Source organism: Chiloscyllium punctatum, chromosome 42 (assembly GCF_047496795.1).
Source record: "Chiloscyllium punctatum isolate Juve2018m chromosome 42, sChiPun1.3, whole genome shotgun sequence".
In the NCBI taxonomy this organism is placed as follows: Eukaryota; Metazoa; Chordata; class Chondrichthyes; order Orectolobiformes; family Hemiscylliidae; genus Chiloscyllium; species Chiloscyllium punctatum.
Window position 1 is genome coordinate 18,441,340 of NC_092780.1, and position 22,778 is coordinate 18,464,117.

Consider the following 22,778-nt stretch of genomic DNA (forward strand, 5'->3'; position numbering starts at 1 on the left):
TTCCAAAGTATCTGGTTCTGTTGCCTTCTCCAAATTTCTGTGGCTCAATGTAAATCTTTTGAATTTGAGGTCAAAAGTCCTTAATTTTGTTTTGTGAGTGCTTACATTTTACATTCAAATAGATCACCCTCAATATTGAAATTCAGCAATGTAAACTGAATTATATAGTTGAAATTTCTTTTATATCATTTGGCAGCCAAACTTTGAACAGCGTGGATAAATGTTGGAAGTTTATGTGCCTTGTTTGTAAATCTGTTGCTCTGCTGTGCAGATAACTTTGCAACTAAAATTTACTTGTGTTAGGGTACCGTAAACCTGTAACAGCCACATAATGTTCAGAGTTCTTCATTTACACTGACATTGCAGTTATTTTGTAAAAATAATCTTAACTTTGGCACAGAAACAAAGCATATTGGAGAAGAGAATCTTGCTGCACTTTTCTCAGAGTCACTTGGCTTCATACCTGATTTAAACATCAAGGGCTGAGTTTTGTGTTGTCTGAAAAAGAAGGATAAGGGAGTAGGTATCTGGAAAATGCTGAAAGAATGTGGGGCTGATTGCCAAATAAGGGATTTCTTATGCTCTGTCGTTTTACCAGCAGTTGGTGGGCCTTCTGTCATACTGGGCAGATGGCCTGGTAAATCCTGGCATTGATTTGGGTTAGGGGAGCCTTTTTATTGGTCACTTGGTAGAAATATTCTCTCCTATGACATCACTGGTCCTGCCCTCGCCAGCTGCACACCCCTTGCCAAGACCTGTCTGTCTGGTCCTGGTGACTGTCAAGTGATCTCACTTGTTGCAAGGACATTGACCATTGCTGCGTCTCTTGGCTGGCTGCAGTCCTGCCAGCGATCAATGTCTTTTTGGGCCTACAGGGACTGAAAATCTCCAGCCCTCCAATTAGATTAAAGAGTTTGAAATGTGACACACAGCTGGGCATACAATCCAACAGGGTTATTGCCAGACAACTGAAATTAGGTTGTTTCCAACACATTTTTGAGGCTACTAGTGTTCCGATGACAAAGTCTGTTCCCAAGTTTCTTGTGATTTTTGGTCTTGCATTTTCACAAACTTGGGAAAATTTTTGACTGTGTTTCTTAAGTAAGCTGATTTTATCTCTTGACAAAATATGGCATGTGCATAGTGGCTATGTATCTTTTTTTGGGATCATTTAAATGCAACTCAGATTATATATAGTTGAAATGCAAAGTGAAAGCTGTGTGCGGTTAGATCATGGTTATTGACTCCTGAGATGATTCTTGGCCCAAATGGTAGTTCACTGTTTCCATCAGTGAAAGACCAAAGGCATTTCTTATTCTTAGTAACTATAACTTAATTGACCTAAATTGTACCTAAGAGAATGCAGAACTGAAATATAATTTCACAGAAAAATCCTGTACAAAATATCTCAACTACATGTATGTGAAAACCTGAGCATAATCTTTGACTTTTCTTTTCCTCTGTGTTGAACAGTCTGAAACTTTGGATTTGTTTGTAGTTCCCATTTGCAAATATAGAAACCTACTTTCTGTTTTTGGTTAGCATTCAGGTTGCTTGAACCTTTTCTACTGTTCTTGACACTTGCTGTAAAGAGATCACAATGTTGGAAATAAGTGTCATGCATGTGTTTTCCATTCTGTGTGCTTCCACAGGTTATTTGTAAATGCTTGTTATTAGGAGAGATATTTTCACAAAATCAATAACTAAGAACATAACAAGTTGGACTTGCAACTTTTTACAGGAATGGGTTCTCATTATTCAGTGCAATCTTTTGTTGTTAGAAAACTAATCATTATGTATATTGAATAGAAGTGTGCATAATTGTAAAATAATTAATGCAATTTAAATCTTATTTTCATAGCATTTGCCCCACATACACCATTTGTGAGTCCTGTGAAGCTGGTAACTATAGACATGATCCTAACCACCCATTGCTGAAGCTAAGAAAACCTTCAACGTCTTTGCCTGAGCTTACACCGGCGCAATTTATTGGAAGTGCTATGTCTGGTACAGCAGAACAAACAAGGTAATATCAATTCTGCATATGTTGGCATCCTAAAATTTTCTTTCTAGGATTCTACCTGGTGTGAAGAAATACAAAGTACTACAAAATGGGTTTTCTTTTAATTTGAATAATGCAGATTATATAGCAATAAGTTTTGAGGTATTCAAACTTACAAAAGAATGGAATGGAGAGGTCGGAAGGTTGTTTCCAACAGTTAAGCAATCGGTAACAAATTTAAAAACAACTTTATAACAGCAAGTGAAAGAAACTAAAATAGAACTGAGACTCTGAAATATCACTTGCATTGTGCAGTGGGTAGGGAAAACAATGATCGGACTGTGAAGTTTAGATTGAGTGGAGTTTAAGGGATGTAAAAGTAAGGCCACCAAATGTAATGCTGGTAGTTGATTTATGAGCTGTAAATTCTGATGTGTCTTAGTTATTTTGAATGGCCATGTTTTTGAGTTGTAACTTTAATGTGCTAACATGCATTTGCATTTGCAATTGTTGAAGTAACAGTATTTCTCAGTTAATTAGGCCTTTGTTATATTTGTCATGTTGGAGTCCAGCACTTTTCTCGTTTTGAGCGGAGTGCTGCCCATGATGATTTGCTATCTATTATTCAGGAGTGTATAATATGTATATAACATTATTCCTAAAAGGAACCTCTAACAAATGTGACGTTTTTGCAATGTGCTTCTATATTGACTTTCTAATCAACTTGTAAATCTAAAGCTTTGTTGGGGTGAAGTTTGTTCTTTAAGTGACAGCTACATTTTGTCTTTGAGTCAGAAGATTATGGGATGACATCCCATTCCAGAACTTGAGCGTGAAGATCTTTGTTCCCCTCAATATAGAGTGAATTCTCCACTGTCCAAAGTGCTGTCCTTCATATAAGATGTCGAGCTAATGTGTTCTCTACCTGAATATGAATGAACTCTTGGCATTTTTTTTAAGTGATTTATCCCTCAAAAGTCATCTCTAAAACTGATTATCTGGTTGCTATAACATTGCAGTTTGAGGGAGGTGGTTGTGTGCCAGCTGGCTTTTGGGTTCACTATAAAATAGCAATTATACATCATTGGGTGTGAAGTGCTGTGGAGTGATTAATGATTGTGAAAGGCACTGACATAAATGCAGTTCTCTCTGCTTTTTGTTGCCTTTGGGCTAGTTGCATTGTCAAGCATGCTGTATCTTTCTATTATGCACGATTTCAAGACAATATTAGGAAGATTGCTTTCTTTATGTTTTAGAAAGGAAAATTTGGTGTAAATTCTGAATTGTGCAATTTCAACTTTTCTTAGGCTGCAGAGACAAATCGATAAAACCTTTTGGAAAGCGGAAAAACAAAGACTACGAACTGAAAAGAGGCAACGCAAAGCAGAGTTTAAGGAGATTAAAAAACAGTTAAAATTGCAGAAGAAACATTTGCAATGGAATGGTGTGCATCCTGGTGAGCACTTGAATCAACCAACACAAGAACCTAAAAGAGTTCAGCGTGTTTCAGCAGTGTAAGTCGAGGATCATTTAACTGTTGGAGAACCATTGCAGCATTTTCTGCAGCAAGCATAGAAGTCATGAAACCCTTCTTTAATGTTTGAACAAATGCAGTACCTTGTATCTTTCAGAAATCCGAAATAGTCGTATAGAATGCAGCATAATTTATTAACAATACATCAGTGATAATAGGTCTGTAGAAGTTGTTTATCTGATATACCCAATTGATAATCTGTGAACAGACATCAAACTCCATCACCTGTCACTGCAAAATTACCCATAAGATCCAGGAGCAGGAGTAGGCCACCTGGCCCTTCGAATCCGCTCCGCCATTCAGTAACATCGTGGCTGATCTTTTTATGGCCTCAGCTACACTTAACGTACCCTCTCACCATAACCCTTAATTCCTTTACTGTTCAAAAAATTATCTATTTTAGCTTTAAAGACGCTCAATGTGGAAGCCTCAACTACTTCACTGGGAATAGAATTCCACATATTCTCAACACTCTGGATGAAGAAGTGTTCAATTTGGTCCTAAATCTGCTCCCCCTAATTTTGAGGCTATGTCCTTTTGTCCTAGTTTTATCTGCTAGTGGAAACATCCTCTCTACCTCTATCTTATCCCTTCATAATTTTATATGTTTCTGTAAGACCTTCCCTCTAATAACATTGACTTTCCAGGGCCAGAGGCAGAAGTGAATTCTGTGGATTGCAGTCTGAGAAATGTAACTTATTTTTGTTGGTACTGGTCTCTCATTAGTGTGCACTCAAATAGATTTTTTTTTGAAAGCTAGTATTTAAATTTGACAATTTTAGGGGATACATAATGACTGAAGTTCAAGGCTGTATGTTTACAAGTGAGTTGTGCATTAACACAAAATTGGCAACAGAAATAAAAAAAAATCACAGAAAATGTGGCTTCTATTGTGTTTTGGAGGTATGTGGGACTAGAATCCATTCTAAATCCTGATAACCTAGATAGCCAGTGGAGAGTCATCATTTTCATACTGGATCATTCACATTTGGGTAGCCTGTTAAGTCTGTCTGGTAAACATTGACATTTTCAGATAATTTGATTCATGAATTAAAGTCCACTGAGTCCACGCTGCCTCTCTGAAGAATAATTTAGTCAATCACGTTCCCCACCTCATTCCTATGCACATGTATCAATTCTCCACTCAACCAAATGTTTTAGAATCATAGAGTCATAGAGATGTACAGCATGGGACCAGACCCTTTTGAGGAAAACAACTCCATATCCTTAACCATGGAACTTTTCACTAAATCTACTTTGCACCATTTCATGAATTTTCCCTTAGATTTAACTGTTAAGTTGTTGTCAACACAAAGTAGTCTTGCTTTATTCTCTTTGTTTTTACTCGTATTTTTATTTCATTTTGCAGGCCTGTTATTTTAACATTAGGTGCTGAATTTGTGGACGAGAACTTTCCAGATGGTACTCTTCTTCAGCCAGGACTCAAATTTATCAAACATTGGAGAATGAAGAACACAGGCAATGCTAATTGGACATCTGCTACAAAAGTAAATTGCTTTTTTTGTTACATTACAGTTTAGAAAATATTTCTTCATGTCTAGTTTGATAGCTAACTGATAAGTGGTTATAATCAAACTTGAATTTTGCGGCTGTAAATGGATAACCTCCGATTTGAATATGACAATTAGCAACATTTTTTAATAGCCTGTCACATCAATGCATTCTAAATGTTTTTTTCATGTGTAGGATCATTATATATCATGCACATCTGCTCTCTCTTTCTTATTGAGTCATGTACTGTCTGGTCTTCATTGAATCAGTGCAGGAAGGTGAAGAACAACAGGCCAAACACAGTGATTTCCCAGTGCCAGTGTTTCAATTGTGTTGTGTCAAGATAATTACTCTTGAAGCCAGATAAATCTGGAGGAATGGGGTGTATTGTTGTGTTGTGTTTCTTTGTCTGCTCTGACCAAACTGGAAATTTAAAATTTTGTTATTCCATTTTGGTAATCAAATTTAAAGAATTAAAAAAGTTGGGATCTAAAAATAAGTCAGTTGAATTGGCTAGGAAATTGCAGGAATGCAATCAAATTCTTTAGAATTAAATTGAAGACTGCCTGTACTAAACAAAGCAAAGCAAGTAAAAACCACTGCTCTGGGACCTAGCAATTAATTGAAAATAAATTGTACGAGGCACATTGTTTGTGTTGAGTCGGGTATATTATGATTTGCTGTGGGTTCAGGGCTTTATTTTTAATCAACAAGAGAGTACGTATCCTTGATGCACATGAATAAGAGAAGCAAGAAGATGATCTAAATGTAATTGGGTTCAGTGAAAGAAAAGCTTTTTGAATTGTGCAACTTTCCCGGAAAGGCAAATTGCAGTGAGTTAAAAGAACAGTTCGGAAGAAAAATTTGATAACGCTAGATCCAGAATACAAAGCGTTTCTATGAATGGAAAGGGTATAGTGTATTCTATTACAGGCAAAAATTAATGGAATGGTGGTAGGATTTGTATACATAATTTGAAAGATGAGATCTGTTTTTGTCAATGAAATATACTGTACAGTCTTGGAGAGAGGCAAGACAAATGCAAATTTGTCCAAGAACATTACAAAACACAAATTAGAAATTATAGGAAGTAGCATGAGGGGAAGGTTTTTATTTTGAAATGAAGGCAATAAGAAGCTTTGTTATTATGGTCATCTAAATATATGTTCAGTAACAATAGAAGAAGTGACTCCTGAGTTTGTTTTGCACAGATCCCTATTTGTTGTTCATTTAGTGGAAGTTAGTGTTGAAATAAGTGGTAGTAATGAAAAAGTTCCGAGTTCCTGAACTGAATGTCTTGGATCCAGATAAACATTTTCACTCTTATTGATCAATGTTGTCAGCAGTTAAGTTACAAACTCTTGACCAGTTGCCAAATGGTTTGTGAGAGGGAGAACATAAGAACTTGGAATGTTAATAAGTACTTCAGTACCTTGAACATGCTCCACTATTCAGTTTGATGATGGCTGATCTCACGTTCGCCTCAACCCGACTTTACTGCCCACTCTCCATAGAACCCCTTCCCAATTAAAGATCTGTCTATATCTTCCTTAAATTTATTTGGTGTCCTAGCTGCTGCCATACTCTGGAGTAATGAATTCCACAGGTTCACGTCCCTTGGGCACTGTCCCATAGGGCAGCAAGGTGGCTCAGTGGTTAGCACTGCAGCCTCACAGCTCCAGGGACCCAGGTTCAATTCCTGCCTTGGGTGACTGTCTGTGTGGTGTTTGCACATTCTCCCCATGTCTGCGTGGGTTTCCTCCGGGTGCTCCGGTTTCCTCCCACAATCCAAAGATGTGCAGGCCAAGTGAAGTGGCAATGCTAAATTACCCGTAGCATTAGGTGCATTAGTCAGAGGGAATGGGTCTGGGTGGGTTACTCTTCGGAGTGTCGGTGTGGGCTTGTTGGGCTGAAGGGCCTGTTTTCACACTGTAGGGGAATCGAATCGAATCGAATCTAATCTAATCTAATCTAATCTAATCTTTTAGAGAAGGGCTTCCTTCTCATTTCTGTTATAAATCTGCTACACTTTGTCTTCAAACTCACCCCTCATTCTAGATTGTCCCATAAGGGGTAACAATCAACTAGGTAAAAACAATGACTGCAGATGCTGGAAACCAGATTTTGGATTAGTGGTGCTGGAAGAGCACAGCAGTTCAGGCAGCATCCGAGGAGCAGTAAAATCGACGTTTTGGGCAAAAGCCCTTCATCAGGAATAAAGCTTTATTCCTGATGAAGGGCTTTTGCCCGAAACGTCGATCTTACTGCTCCTCGGATGCTGCCTGAATTGCTGTGCTCTTCCAACACCACTGATCCATAAGGGGTAACAGCTGCTCTACATCTACTTTGTCAATTCCCTTTAACATCTTTGTATATGGACAGATTTTGTTTAAAGAAAGCCAGACTTAGTTTACTCTCGTGCTTAATACATTAAAATTCATTTCATTTATACTTTTCATATTTTGACAGCTTCAGTTCATGTGGGGCAACCTCATCCTGGCTTCTCCTGCTAAAAAGGAAGTTTCTGTTCCATTCCTACAACCAGGAGACATTGGTGTTGTGTCAGTGGAATTTGTTGCACCCACCCTTGAAGGCACTTACACTTCACATTGGCGCTTAACTCATAAAGGCGAGCAATTTGGGCCCAGAGTATGGTGCAGCATTATTATTGACTCGCCATTGCACACTGAAGCTGTAGATGGAAATGAAACCTCCCTTTTTAGCTCTATCAAGACTAGATCTCCTGACAATAGAGTAAGTTGATTGACTTCAAATATTTTTCTCAATGTAAATTGTTTCTTTGGGGTAAAATTTTGTATTGTATGTTCAAGTGACCAAACTGCATAAAAGCACCATTTGCCCTTTTTCACACATTGCGTATTGCAATGCAAATAAAACATACACATTTGCCAGGTTGCTTCACTTAGTTATGACACATTCAAGTGAACGCAATAACAAAATAATTTTGTTAATACTTCCTCATTGCTGTGAAGAAATGTGGCCATCTTTGAATATGTTCCTGTAAGTTAAATATCTGAACTCCGTTTTATACCTGATTACGCTAAAGCCAAATGAAGTGAGAGCCTGCGGTTTATTTCCTGTTCCTTTTCATTGTCTAGCAGAGACACAGTTGACTCTGTGCAGTTTAGGTTTGCACAGATGCTTCATGTGGATGAGCATTTTGCTGATAGCCATGCAGTTTTTAGACACTGAACTCTCTTCACCAACTCATTTTAACCAAAAAAAGGGATAGTTCCCAACATCATGCAGATGTTCTGTTGTCATTTTGACTGAGGTCCACTTACTTGGGGGAGTTGTAAAATTATTTGAGTACATGAGGATGCAGTAATTGACTTAATCGTAGAATGATACAGTTGGAATTTTCTTCTTTTTAGATTCAAGCTCCTTTGGCTGCGGGTAATGAAGAGCAGCACATTGCTCCTGATCCTGAAGAAGTGGAATGTGCAGGCACAGCAACTACACAAGTAATCACTGATAAATCCGTGTTTTGGAGAGCTGAGAAATCTGAGCTTTAGGGAGATATGTGCTTATCATTGGGCATTTCAATCTTTTTTCCTTAAAAGGAATGTTGCTTTCTTTTTTTTCCTTTCTGACTTTCTACATTGTTGTTAGTGTTTGAAAACATGGGTCTTCAATTTTGTCTCTTTTTATTCTCAATGGATCAAGGTCAGGCATGTGAAGATACTTAAGGACCAGCATTGTTTGTCATGTCCCGCCCACCCACCCACCCACCCTAACCCTTGGCTCATGCAAGTTAAATTGGGGGAAAAAAAACAAAATGAAATTGCTGGAAACATTCAGCAGGTTTAGCAGCATCTGTGGAGTGAGGTCCGAGTTAATGTTTCGGGTCCAATGAATCATCTTCAGATCAGATTAAATTTCCCCAAATGAACTAGTGTCCAGCAGTTTGAGGCTGATGCAACTGATCATAGAGTTTGATTGTTAGGATCTTATTTACCATCTCAGATAGCTATGCATGAGCCATATTAGCTGTCGTAAAGATTTGAAACTAAAACTATTTTCTTCTTTCAAATTTGTTCTCATCTTTATCCTTGCCAGTGCTAGCTAGACATCCTAATCTGGCATGACTTCCTGGTGGAGATGGAAGAATATGCATTCTAATTAACTTGAGTTGAGAAATTTGTCTGAAGCCAAGACTCCTCTCTCTGGTGAATATTAGTCCTGTCCCATTAAAGAATCCCATTCATGTCATCTAGATCATTGAGTATCAACAGGCCATTATTACTTGTAGACATCACAGCTTAGTCCAAAGCTGTTGATCTGCACAATCAACATGCACACTTTGCTATCCCTGTTACTGCTGTAATCAAGACTGACTGATAAGGTAATTCTGTATAGGCAAGGGATCAAAGTAGTTGGCTTTGTGGCTTGTGTATGAGCCCTATCCATTGGCAGGTGGGACGAGATTGGGTTGGGATAGCTGGTCGGCGTGGACAGGCTGGACCGAAGGGTCTGTTTCCATGCTGTACATCTCTATGACTCTCTGACTCTATGACCGACTTTGTTGTTTTAATTTAGTTCATCAGTTTTAGCCTTTGGACTCATTTGTTCCTTTTAACTTTCTGTAACTGTCCATTTTAATATTTTTTCATTCATGTAATACGTAAGGTTTAACTGACTGCTGTTGTAGAGTGTCCACTATTGCCTTTAATAGTTTCAAAGAATTAGCAAAAGCTTAAATGGAACAGGGGAGGGGGGTGGAAATGTGGAAACAGGTTTTGAACATTTCAGTTGATCAGTTCAAATTTGATAGTGCTTTGACCAACATGGATAAAAGTTATAATTACCTTCTTTCTAGAAGCAGGCCTCCTTGAATATAGAAACTGAGAAACAACCAACTGTGCCTGATCTTGAAGCAACAGAGTCAGCAAAAACAGCAGGCATAGCATTGGGCAAACTTCAGCGAAAAGACCAGAATAGAGATCTGTACACGATGGTGCCATCTGTAGACCTTCTGACTGCTCAGGTATATAGTATATGCTGCAAATCCTGAACTACACCGAATAAGTATTTTTGTTTCTGATTTGTTTGTAGAAATACATTTATTGACATGATTGTACATTATGAACTGATGCAGTGGATAAATGCAGCTCCTAAAACAGCACAACTTGTTTTTACCCATATGATTGGAATAGTGTCTGAATTCTAATGTCGAGAACACATTTTGAGGATGACTGCAGTAAGGCATCATTGTATGCTTGTTTGCTTAATATTCCAGGACTTGCTTTCATTTGAACTGTTGGATATAAATATTGTGCAAGAAATGGAGCACGTACCAAACAACACCCCAGTTGGTAAGATTTAAGTTACTTGAATAGTCTAAAGCGTTGGTGCAGCTTTAACAAGCCTTGTTATTTAACTTCTATTTTGATCGAAAATCTGAGTCATTTAATTCACTTTTTTGCATTTTAGTCTTAAGATGTAAATCAAGCTTATTGTTAAAAGCATTAGTTAAGAATGTAAGATTATCAATACAGGGGTGTCAAGAAGTGTGCAGCTGGAAAAGCACAGCAGGTCAGACAGCATCCGAGGAGCAGGATAGTCGATGTTTTGGGCATAAGCCCTTCATCAGAAATGCCTTCATCATTAAGCCTTTCATCATTACAGCAGTGCCTTACAGAACAGCCTGTGACTGCTGTGATGGTATAGGTCTTTGACCAATTACTAATTTTCCGTCCGTGATTATTAAAAGCTCAACTACAAACTCATGCTCCTTATTTCAGACTTGGATTGAGCTAGTAACTGCCCCTCGATCATTGTGTGTGACTTGAAACTTGATTCAAATTGAGAAAACCTTTAGTATTTTGAATGGAATTGTATCAGTGTAGTCTATTGAAAACATTCTCTGTGGTGTAACAGAGTAAGCAAGCTAATGTCATCCTCTAATTAAATTAACCTAATACAATATAACTTTACTACAATATGTCTGGCATGAAGAAATGCATATTCAATTACAATGAGAGATATAAATTTGTTTCTGTTTTCCATTCAGATTATTCAGATTATATGGATGTGAAGTGGCTCAAAATTAAGATTGGACCCAAAATATTTTGAAAAATTGATGACCATTTGTACAATTTAAATTGGCAAATGGGCCAGCTGCTTTCTGTATTTTAATCCATATTCCTGTCAATTGTTAATGGGCTTCAATTTTATCATATTAGAGTTTGTCAAACAAAGCTATTAAGTTTTTTTTAAGGGTTGTAAATAGAATAATGAAGAGTTGGATAAGATTTGCTTAGTCACAGTAGAGACTGGAAGGTTTTTCCAACATTATAAATTGTACTTTCATTTAAATGTCAGGATTTTGTTACTGCCTGTAATGTCCTTGTCTCTCTTTTTTTACTTTGTGCATTTAATCCATAGTTGATTATCATTTGGGATTTGGAGGTCGTCTGTACTTGTGGCAGGATAATGACAATATGTATTATGGCAATTAGCAGTGTGACTGGTGAAATGTTACTGCAGGGCTGTGTGCAGTAAAGCACTAGATAATCATCAATTTGCGCATAGAATAATGTTTCAGTTATTTTTCATGTCTTTTAGGCTAAATTTAGATTTGTTCACAAAGTAATCAAAATTAAGTAAAGTCAATATGTACCTTTATTCTCTCTGTAATATAACAGGTTATGGTTATTCTGCATAATAAGTTATGCTTCTTTCTGGTATTTTGTAATGACCAAAATAGGGACATCAATTTGTAAACTTACATTAAGTGGTAACAAATCAAGACAATCACACCAATGCAGGTTAACCAGTCAGTCTGCCCAGAGGACTGTTTCCTTGTTGGAAGCCTAAATTTACTATAGAATAGAATAGAATTGAAAATCTTAACTGCACTTGGAGTGCTGTGAGCAGTTCTCACCTCCAAAATACGAAAGTGAACCAGGGGTACAAATACACAAAAGAGGCCATTGGGCTCATTGAGCCTGCTGTCTCCATTCATCATGATCATGGCTGATTCTCTAACTAGTGCAATACATTTTCTTCCCCCCACCATCCCCCACAACCCCATACTGCTCAACATCTTCTATCTTCTAGAAATCTACTTATGTATTCAGTGACTTCCTTAAATATATCCAGTGACCGGACCTCTACGGTCTTCAATGGTAGAAATTTCCACAAGTTTCCCACCTCTTAAGAAATTTTCCTCCTCTCTACCTGAAGTAGCCTACCATGTAATCTGAGACCCCTTGATCTGGACACTTGTTTTTGTCCTCTCACTCTCCCTTTCCCTCTATCACCCCACCCCACCTCCAAATCTTGCCACATCTGCCATGAGAAAGAAAATCCCTGCATCCAGTCTGTCTGTCCTCATCAGAATTTCATTGGGGATCTCTCTCATTCTTCCAGACTCCAGTGAATACAGGCTAAGTCAATCCAACCTCGTATGACAAACCTGTCCCCCCAAGATGTTCGCTTTCAATAATGCCAAAATTACTTGTGGTGGACATGTAAAAGTAGACTTGTAAGGTTGGGAACTCTGATTACAACTATCAGAAAAATACTGAACAGGCTCGGGCCTGGAAAAGAAGCCTGCTTGAGGTTGTTTAAAATTTTGAATGTTTTTACGAGGAACCTCGATTATCAAAAGGACACGGACGGGGAGTATTTTGTTCGGTTAATCAAATGCTGGATAACATAGTTTAGCCAAGCATTGGGACCTTGCAATTTTACTGGATAATCTGATATTTGCATAATTGAATGCTGGATAATCGAGGTTCCTCTAATTGCAAAATCATGAAGAACATGTCCTTGTGGGTAAATCAAAAACAAGGACTTGTAAATATCAGTTAGTCAGTAATACAACAAAACAGGAGCTTGGGAAAAATCATCTTACCCAAATTGTGTGGCTAGGACATGAAACTTGCTACCATATGGTACAGTTGAGGAAAGCTGCACAAATGCATTTTAAGGGGAAGCTTGTTTGGATTGATAGGTGAAGAGACAGGAATAAACAGTTATTATCGAAAGGCACAATGAAGTGGCTCATGTGAGGCATAAATATTGGCATAAATCAGTTAGGCCAAGTGTCTTGTTTCTGTGCCATAATTAAGCAGCTATCTAGTTATGTAACTACCATTTCTAAGTTTATGTATCACTTCACTTATTTAATTGTTGATCTATAAAAGTGCTCATTGAACATTCTTTTTTAAAGTTTTTTTTCTTAAACTTGTATCTTTTTACATGTAATTTTTAAGTTTAACATTGTGTTTTTGTTTCCAAGACATGACTCCATGTATGTCACCTTTGCCACATGATGGCCCACTGATGGAGAGGCCAGGTTTAGGTCAGATTGAAGAGGAAAGTGAAGCGATTTTCAAGTCACGGTTTGGTGAGAATTTTTTTTTTATGTAGATACTGTGGACTTGGAATTAACAACTTGATTTGCAATAGTTGTTATTCAAAACATTTGTAATCTGAACAACATCATCTTTGATGTTAAATTCACCTTGCGTTGAATTCTCTACCTTTTTGGATTTGAACTGTGTAGTTATACTGCATTTAGTGGTGAAGTGGAATCCCAAGTTCCATGTGAAACTTTTGCTAATGTTTCACATTAAGTTGGTAGAATTCACACTGGCAGACTTTAAAATTATCCTTCATTTTTAACTTATTTTATCTTTCATTGGATTTTTTAATTGTTGCTTTCCCATGAATTTCTGGACTTAAGTCTATCATAAGTCTCTCTTCAGGGGATGGCATCTAATGTATCAGGTTTTTCATTTTGAATCTCTTCACTGCAGTGCCAAAGGAAGTTAAAAATCACACAACACCAGGTTATAGTCTAACAGGTTTATTTGGAAGTACAAGCTTTCGGAGCGCTGCTCCTTCATCAGCCAGCTAGCTCCATAAGCTTGCACTTCCAAATAAACCTGTTGGACTATAACCTGGTATTGTGTGATTTTTAACTTTGTTCACCGCAGCCCAATGCTGGCACCTCCACGTCGTGCCAAGGGAAGTTTGAATTAAATAAAATGGATAAAATTTAAATAGGATATTTTTAGGAAGATTTTACTCCAAGATTATTGTGGTGGCAGTCGTGACAACTGCTAACTGCAACTTTGCGAGGTCACACAGAATTCCAGAAATAGCAATTGTTGATGTAATAGTTATGCAAGGATATGACCAGCCCCAAACCCTACCAGTTAGAAGATAGAATTCAATGGAATAACAAGAAGACAATAGCTTCTACTCTTGCCCTGTTATCCCTTCAAGTAACCTTGATAAACTGTTTTGTAATATTTACTGATAGAGGTGTAACTGGGTTTTTAATGGTGTACAAAACTCATGATTATTGCTAAATGCCGTCACTGAAAAAAATAATTTCTCCATTTATGAAAAATTCAATTTCTTTTAACACTGTTTATCTTTATTTGAGCTTCTATTTTAATCCAATCATAACTCATTTATTTTACTATCAGAAATCTTAAGTTACAAGTGTTTCTGTGGGTGGAGCTTTTCCCTCCCTAGGTAATGATGGAAAGGTTGGGAATATACAGTGAGAATGAAAAACATCTGAATTTTGATGACAAAGTTTGACAGTTTCCCTCTTCAGGGTTAAATGCTGGCTTCAGAATCTTTCCAATGAGCAGTGTTACCTTTTTATTACGTGCATTTAAATTTCATTAATCGTCCAACTCATTTATATTATCACTTCTAATTTCCCCTCTCCTTGCCTGAGAAACTAAATGGCACAAATTCCCAAATGGTACCTGGCAACTGCAGTTTGCTGAATGCTTGTACCTGTCATCATCCAACTGTGTATGCAGCATAACATCTCTGCAATCTCTTTTCACCATTGTCATGGTACTGGCAAGCCACCAGCCTCACCATATCATAATAGTTGCTTTTGAACCATATCTCTGAATGCTTCAACACTTGGAAGCTCAGGGACATGCAAACATTGCATGCTTTTGACAGAGAGCACATCATCTCATGCACCAACACAGCTTGAATCTTAAGGATTTTAGCTTGCTTTCTTATTCACTCACTTTATGCTTACTTGGAGATTGCCATCTGTGGCTTGGAGAAAGTGAGAACTGCAAATGCTGGCTTGCATTGCTTTTTAGTGCAGAGGGATACGAAGACAGATTGCCACATTGGGGAGCATTGAACAGTCAAATGGGTGACCAATTTACCAACTACCTCTGAACAGACCTGTCTGCTTTTCCTGTGCATTTTGAAAAAGTCATTAATGGTAGTGTCTATGGAATCATCATCTAACTGGGACAGAGCAAATTTCTGATTTCTGACAGTTCTCTGAATGACAGAGACCTGGGGTGTTTCTTCCACAGTCGCCCGTGGAGACATGTCAGTGAAGGCCTCACCAGATTGTGGTTCCAAGTATATTCTAGGTTGAGAATCCACCAAGTTGAAAGTCTTTGAGGAGGGTGTAGGTGAACTCCTTGCTGCAGCATCCCCTGAGTGGCATCTTTCATGGGTGGAGGTTCTCTGGGTGCTACCACTGCTGGCAAAAGAATTAGTTTTGTAAGAAAGATTGAAGCTTTGTGCGGATTTAGGAATGAGTTAGCAGTGGAGTTAATAGGACAGCAGGGTAGAACAGCATATTGAAGCTTAGTGAGTTGGGTTTTGATATGGAGGTCATCCTCTTTCCACATGAGCAGCTATGTTTTGCTCTGGCCATAAAGTAGAAGGCTGAACTTACCTTTTTGGGCCATGTCCTCAATGATAATAATCGAGCACCACAATGTGAAGGACAATTGCTAGCTTGCAGCATCTGAAGTGGTGCTAGGCTTTAAGTATGCCACTAGTGGTGTGGATGTCCTGACAGTAGTGATCACTTCTGTTTCTCTTGCCACGTGAATCCATGGCTAGGGTACCAAACAGCTGTTAGTGAGGTGAAGAATGGAAGATTGTCAAGGTGGACTGGGTGCCATAAATATCACTTGGCAAACACTGTCAGAAAATGGGAAAATTTTGCCTGGAGCTTTTAACTTCCTGGGATTTGCTGTTTGTATTTTAAATTATGTTTCCTGGTAATGTAATGTACAAAGCATAACAAAAGTCTTTGGACTTATGGGCATTTTGACAGCTTATCTTTATTCTTTTTTTCAAAGCTGCAACTGTTCAGAGAATTGAAACACCATTCTCTTTTAAAAGTGTCATATATATTGTGTATTTGAATTCAGTAATTCTGCTCATTTGTGGATCAGCACTAGAAAAAATCAGTGCCATTCAAATTGTTCAGTGTTTTAAAACAGAATTATTAATGGCCTTCATGATAAGGAGCTTATCTCTTACTGGTCTACCTCTTCTGCACATTCAGAGCTTGATTCTTATTGCCTTACGGGATAGCTAATCATGAGCAAATAAATGCACCATTTGAATCCCAAAGATGGGTTGAAGATAAACTGAATAAATGATACTGTGGTGGTCAATACTTGGATAGATATCTTGGTTGAACATTGGATTATCACTTAAGTGGTTTGAACACTACTATTTACAGTTGTATAAAGGATGCTTTCTTATTATTTGTTTTGAAGTATACACTTTTATGTATGTAAATTAGAAGTTGCACTTCTGAATATTCTGCCTCACTTAATCCTGCAATTTCTACAAGATAGGTATCAAGATATCAACCTAGTTTTAAATTTGGTCATTTGCATCATTTTTTTATGCTTGTTTCCTTACAGATGTGACACTGATGGAGAAGCCAACAGATCATCCTCATTTAGAAGAAGGCGAGGAAGACATCAGTGGAACTCAGTTTGTCTGTGAGACAGTTATTCGTTCTCTAGCTTTAGATGAGGCACCTGATTTGCTGCCACGCCGCAGGGGTAAACCTGACAGTAAGCATTTGTCGGGGGTTAAAAATACTAAACAATATTGACTTGAGTGCCACATTAGCATTGTGAACTTGTGGAGGGTTGATTGTAGGATTTATAATGTCCCCTCAGTGGATAAGTCATCTTTTATGTGTTTCATGATGACAAATAGTTCAATTTGTTGCTAGGAAATAGCTGTGCTTGACAGTACTATTATTTCTCAGATGGAGAATTGTTAAGGTGAAAAATTATTTCTCGTTTGTTTCTGTTCTAGATTGCTCCCTTGTTTTCCAGTGGAGTTATTTGATTGACGCTACTTATTTACTTTGGAACAAAATAGTTTCTCTAAAGTAAACATCTTGAAATAGTTATCCTGGAGATCAGACTTTAAAAACATCTGATCTTATCTATGAACTGAAGATCATGCAGGGCCTTTTTGATGTTGTGGTATTGCTACCATTTTGGCATACTTGCAGTAAATTTTACAGTCTTACTAAATGAGTAATAGATTTATAATTCCACAGTAACCTTTGTTCCATACAAAATTATCTTAACTGTAATTAATCATTTTTGTGATTAGTGATACACGGTGGCATTTAAAATATCAATGAATGAATGATGTTTTTAGTTGTTACAGAGGATGTATGTTATTCAGTTTTTAAGAATTATAAGAATTATTTTTAAAGTAAATTTTAGAGAAAAGGGGAGAAGTAAAACAAATTAAATGTGCTCGAGTAGTTGTAGAAGTTCTAGAATTTTACTTACATGTGCAGTCCTCAAAATTTTTAACATCAATGATATTAAAAAAACAGCAAACTGGAGTGAGTAGCATCATCACTTTCCAATTTTGTTAATTGTTCTGGTGATAAAGGCAAATTAAAAGGGAGATAAGTGCATTTTAACCATTCATAGACTGTCTTTCCCTCTCCCCAAGTATAGGCAAAAGTTATCCATTAGTCTTTCAGCCAGTTTTTTTTTCATTTTTACCAGGCTCCTCCCAAGATCTGCAAGAAACCTGTTGCTCTGTTGGCATCAAAGAAGGAAAACCTGGTGGGATCATTCTGACCACAGAAGAACAGGTGTTGCCAGAGAAAGGTAATAGAACTTTGGAACAAGAGTCGCCATTCTATCCATAACAACTTGATCTGCCACTGTTCAACAAAGTCATGGCTGTTAGTCACTTAAAATGAATATTCACTTGTGGCATCTGGTTTCATAGGTTAGACCAGCATTTATTTCCCATCCTAGTTGCCCTAGTGAAGTGGTGGTGGGCTGCTTTCTTGAAACACTGTAGTTTTGAGGATGTGGACTCACCCATAGTGCTCGTTGGAAGGAGGTTCTACGATTTTCACTCATGACATTGAAAGAACACTGATAAGGCTCCAAGTCAAGATAATGTATGGCTTGAAGGAAAATTTTCAAGGTTATATTTGTGTTGATCCTATGCATTTGTTGCCTTTGTGTTTCAGGTTGTAGAGGTCAAGGGTTGCAGTTGTTATGGGTATGTTCGCTGAGGTGGTAAATTGGTTTGTAGGCATTTTGTCCCCTCTCTAGATGACATCTTCAGCGCTGTGGAGCCTCCTGTGAAGTGTTACTGTCTTGTGTCATTTAGAATTTATTTGGGTTGGTTTCTGCTGCTTCTGGTTGCTAGTTTCGGATGTTCGTTGCAGTGGTTGGTATATTGGGTCTAGGTCTACATGTTTATTGATGGAGTCTGCGGATGAGTGCCATGCTTCCAGAAATTATCTGGCTGTCCTCTGTTTGGCTTGTCCCATTATTGTTGTGTTCTATTGAATTTGTGGTCCTTGTTGTCTCTTTGTATAGCTACTTGGGACAGTTGGTTGTGATGTTTAGCGGCTAGTAGATGTTCAGGAATGCAGGGCACTAGTTGTCTGCTTGTTTGTCCTGTTTAGCCGCTGCATGGGATCTTGTACACTACATTTGTCCTGCACGTGGTGGGTATTGGGCCTTTTTGTTCTGGTGAGTTGTTGTCTGACCGTGGCTGTCGGTTTATGTGCTGTCATGAATCCAAGTGATTAGAGAAATCTGGCTGTCAGTTCCGAGATATGTTTTATATAAGATAGAGTGGTTAGTGTGTTGGGTCATGGCATGTCCTCATCACGTTGTTTGTCTGCCAGGCATCTGCGGTTAAAGTTGCAGGGATATCCGTTCTTGGCAAAAACTTTGGAGCAGTGTTCTTCTTCCTCTCTTCGCGGATTGGGAGTGCTTCTGTGTTGGACAGGGTCCAAATGCAGCTTCTCTTGTATGCGTTTGACAACCTGAATAGGACAGACAGTCAAACAACTTGCAATCCAAATTCATGAACATCAACTAGCCACTAAACTGTCCCTACTGTAGCCAGAGTATTTCTAGAAGCATGGCGCTCATCCACGGACTCAATGAATAAACACATTGACCTGGACCCAACATACCGACCACTGCAGCGAACAACCGGGAGCAGCGGGAACAATACCAAACAAATTCCAACCGACACAGGACAGCAGTGCTTCACAGGAGGTTCCATGGCACTGAGAATGTCACCTAGAAAAAGGTCAACAGCTGCAGACAAATTTTCCAACTCTACGAACATATCCACTACAACTGCAACCAGCTATGAAACTTTACACTAAACCTTCAAAACCTACAGACGAGGGATGCTAAGTCAAGGGTTTGCAAAGTGCTGTTGAAAGAACCTTGCTGGGTTAGTGCACCTTGAGATGGTGCACACTGCTATCGCTTTGGGGAAGGAACTAAATACTGGAAATGATGAACGGAGTGCAAATCAACTGAATTGCTTTATCCTTGATGGTGCTGAGTTTTTCAGGTGTTATTGGAGCCACACCATCCTGACAAATGGATTGCATTCCGAGACATTCCCTATAGACGTTGGGAGGATCGGAGTCTAATTAGTCTCTACAGAATTATTCTTTCCTAACCTTCCATTTTGGTATTTATATAAGATGCTAGACAATCTTTAGATTTACAATTATCAATTGACCCAGATGTTCAGAAATGCTGTTTTTGTTTTTTCCATTACTGATAGTGCCTAGCAACACAATTTCTGACATGTGGTACGCTGCTTTTGTTTATTTTGAAATGATTTGTATTGTCTTTCCCAGCCAAGCGTTTTTTTTCTTGTAAGTATCCTAATAATTTCAACTATAAGACTCTGCAGAATGAGGCTAAGCATACTTATTTTGGAATCTTCTGAGAAGAACAATAAAGTTATTTTTAAAATTCAGTTAAGCGAAATGTACTAGATATTATAATGTAATATTGTTGTAAGCCTAGAAGGATTATTTTCTATTCAGAGTAACTCTGTATCAGAAAGATAGGGAACTTATTTCACCATTCATAAAGATTCACCTTTCCAATTTTTCTTAGTTCTTTCCAGTTTAATTTACAGAGCCAATGTACTTCAGATCCCTCAGAGCCATTGCATTACTAGGCAACTCTTGGGAAAAATGCATTCCTAGATTGCAGTTGAATTATGCAGCATTTATGCCATCCTTATTCCTTTTTAATGTATTTTCCAATCTCTCAAAATCTTTTGCAATCATGGTGACCAAAGCTAAAGGAAAAGCCAATGCATAACCATTATCTTGTTGAGAATGAGCATCAAGTCTTTGAATTTCATATATGTCACTCTTGAGCATCATTTAAACTGCAGTTTAAATGGATGACAAGGTTATTGATCCATTTTTTAAACAAATAAGCTGTTGTTTGCTTCTGATTTACAGATAATGAGCTTGAACCTTATGTGGCTGATAGTTCCACTGTAGATGTTGAAGAAGAGAAGTGTGACATACAAAGCCAAGTGTCCTCAGAGTGTTCAGAGGATTACATAATCATCTTACCAGAGTGTTTTGATACTAGTCGTCCTTTGATAGAATCTAGATGCAGTTCTGCCGTTTCCCAACCTGAAGAAATGGAGGATGAAATAGAATTGGTATCAGATGCAGAGGTGAATGAGAGTGCAAATGGAGTTGATGAAAACAAACTTCCATTGCAAAACATTAATGACATATTGTGCACATCTCAGACACTGGATATGGAGCCTCTTAAACCAGAGGTGCTGTCTGCACCTTTGCTCCACCAAAGGTAGTGTTATTTAGCAGGTAATATACATTGCAGTAAATATTCTCATGTATTCTGTTTAAATAACTCTCATCTGTAAATTTACACTGATTACATTTGAAATGTTTAAGTTGCAGCATTGCCTCCCCACAGCATCTAATTTAGTTTCTGCAAACCAAAGTTTTGAAATTTAGTAATGTCACAATACCCATGATTTTGATGATTATAAAATGTTTTTGAACTAACATTCAGAAAGCTTTTATTGGCTGTCTAATGGATTAAACTAAATATCCTGTATGATTAAAGTTCCTGAGAATCCAGTTTGCGACTAGTTAGCTAAGTTAATCAATTATCCATTATGATTCTGGTTTAGCAACCAAATGCACTTCCTGTGTTTTTTTTGTTCCTTTATTGATTTTTATTGTCTCTCTATGGCAGTGTAGATCCTGGGTCAAACAGAATCAGGTCATGTTGCGTTTTTACTGAATTCTAATACCTTCACCTTTCCTGTAAGAACACTCTCATGATAATATTCCCAAGACACCTCCTATGAAAATTCATACATGCAAGAAGTTAGAGGGAAGTGAAGTGGTTGTCGATGGGAGCATTTATTTAAATGAAGCACTTTCATGAAAACATTTAAAAACCCTAATCTAGTATACATCTTTTTTGTAATGTTAGAATGAAGATGTTTGACCTGAGTTTATAATTTAAGTTGGTAATAAATTAAATTCGCATGGACAACAAATTTTCATTTGTTTTCATGCTTTATTGTTGAAGGAATGATACCTCGACTCAAAATCCAAATGAAGTTCAGCCTGATGTATTGGTAATGGCTGATGTGGAGGATACTGCAGTTACATCACCTGTCCATCAAGAAAACAATGGTAAATATGGAATATCACAGTTGCAAATGTTTGTTGCCAGTTGCTGTATTGTTGTAGCTTCCCTTCTTCATGAGTATTCATTGCTGGTTATTTTACTTTTTCTTGATTCTAGCTTTCAATTGTCTTTTGGTTGCTGTATTGCACTGGAGTATTTCAGCTGGTGTTGCAAATTTTGAAGACAGTTATAGTCATAGAGATGTACAGCACGGAAACAGACTCTTCAGTCCAACTCGTCCATGCTGACCAGATATCCTCACCTAATCTCGTCCCATTTGCCAACTCTTGGCCCATATCCCTCCAAACCCTTTCTATACATACCCATCCAGGTGCGTTTTAAATGTTATAATTGTACCAACCTCCATCATTTCCTCTGGTAGCTCATTCCATACATGCTCTACCCTCTGCGTGCAAACGTTGCCACTTAGGTCCTTTTTAAATCTTTCCCCTCTCATCCTAAACCTCTGGTCTCTAGTTCTGGACTGCCCCACCACACGGAAAAGACCTCATCTATTTACCCTATCCATGCCCCTTGTGATTTTATAAACCTCTATAAGGTCATCCCCTCAGCTTCTGCCACTCCAGGGAAAACAACCCCCGCCTATTCAACCTCTCCCTGTAGCTCAAATCCTCCAACCCTAGCAACATCCTTGTAAATCTTCTCTGAACTTTTTCCAAGTTTCATAACATTCCTCCCGTGGGTGGCATGGTGGCTCAGTGGTTAGCACTGCTGCCTCACAACACCAGGGACCAACCTCAGGCAACTGTCTGTGTGAAGTTTGCACATTCGCCCCGTGTCTGCGTGGGTTTCCTCCGGGTGCTCCGGTTTCCTCCCACAGTCCAAAGATGTGCAGGCTAGGTGAATTGGCCATTCTAAATTGCCCGTAATGTTAGGGGATTGGGTCTGGTTGGGTTGCTGTTCAGAGGGTTGTTGTGGA

The 22,778-nt window shown here is 38.1% G+C and overlaps 1 protein-coding gene across 3 annotated transcripts in view; it reads left to right on the plus strand.

The window, feature by feature from the left end:
- nbr1a (NBR1 autophagy cargo receptor a) overlaps positions 1–22,778 on the plus strand; it is a 78,747-nt gene that overhangs the window by 36,071 nt on the left and 19,898 nt on the right. The window contains exons 8-19 of one of the 3 annotated variants that reach the window (XM_072561561.1): positions 1,862–2,026; positions 3,310–3,516; positions 4,906–5,044; positions 7,518–7,802; positions 8,444–8,533; positions 9,889–10,056; positions 10,309–10,384; positions 13,318–13,425; positions 16,748–16,903; positions 17,870–17,974; positions 20,620–20,980; positions 21,737–21,843. In XM_072561561.1, coding sequence (XP_072417662.1) covers positions 1,862–2,026; positions 3,310–3,516; positions 4,906–5,044; positions 7,518–7,802; positions 8,444–8,533; positions 9,889–10,056; positions 10,309–10,384; positions 13,318–13,425; positions 16,748–16,903; positions 17,870–17,974; positions 20,620–20,980; positions 21,737–21,843 — 1,967 coding nt within the window. The remainder of the gene's footprint in view (positions 1–1,861; positions 2,027–3,309; positions 3,517–4,905; positions 5,045–7,517; positions 7,803–8,443; positions 8,534–9,888; positions 10,057–10,308; positions 10,385–13,317; positions 13,426–16,747; positions 16,904–17,869; positions 17,975–20,619; positions 20,981–21,736; positions 21,844–22,778) is intronic. The other 2 variants (XM_072561563.1, XM_072561562.1) reach the window with 2 other exon arrangements.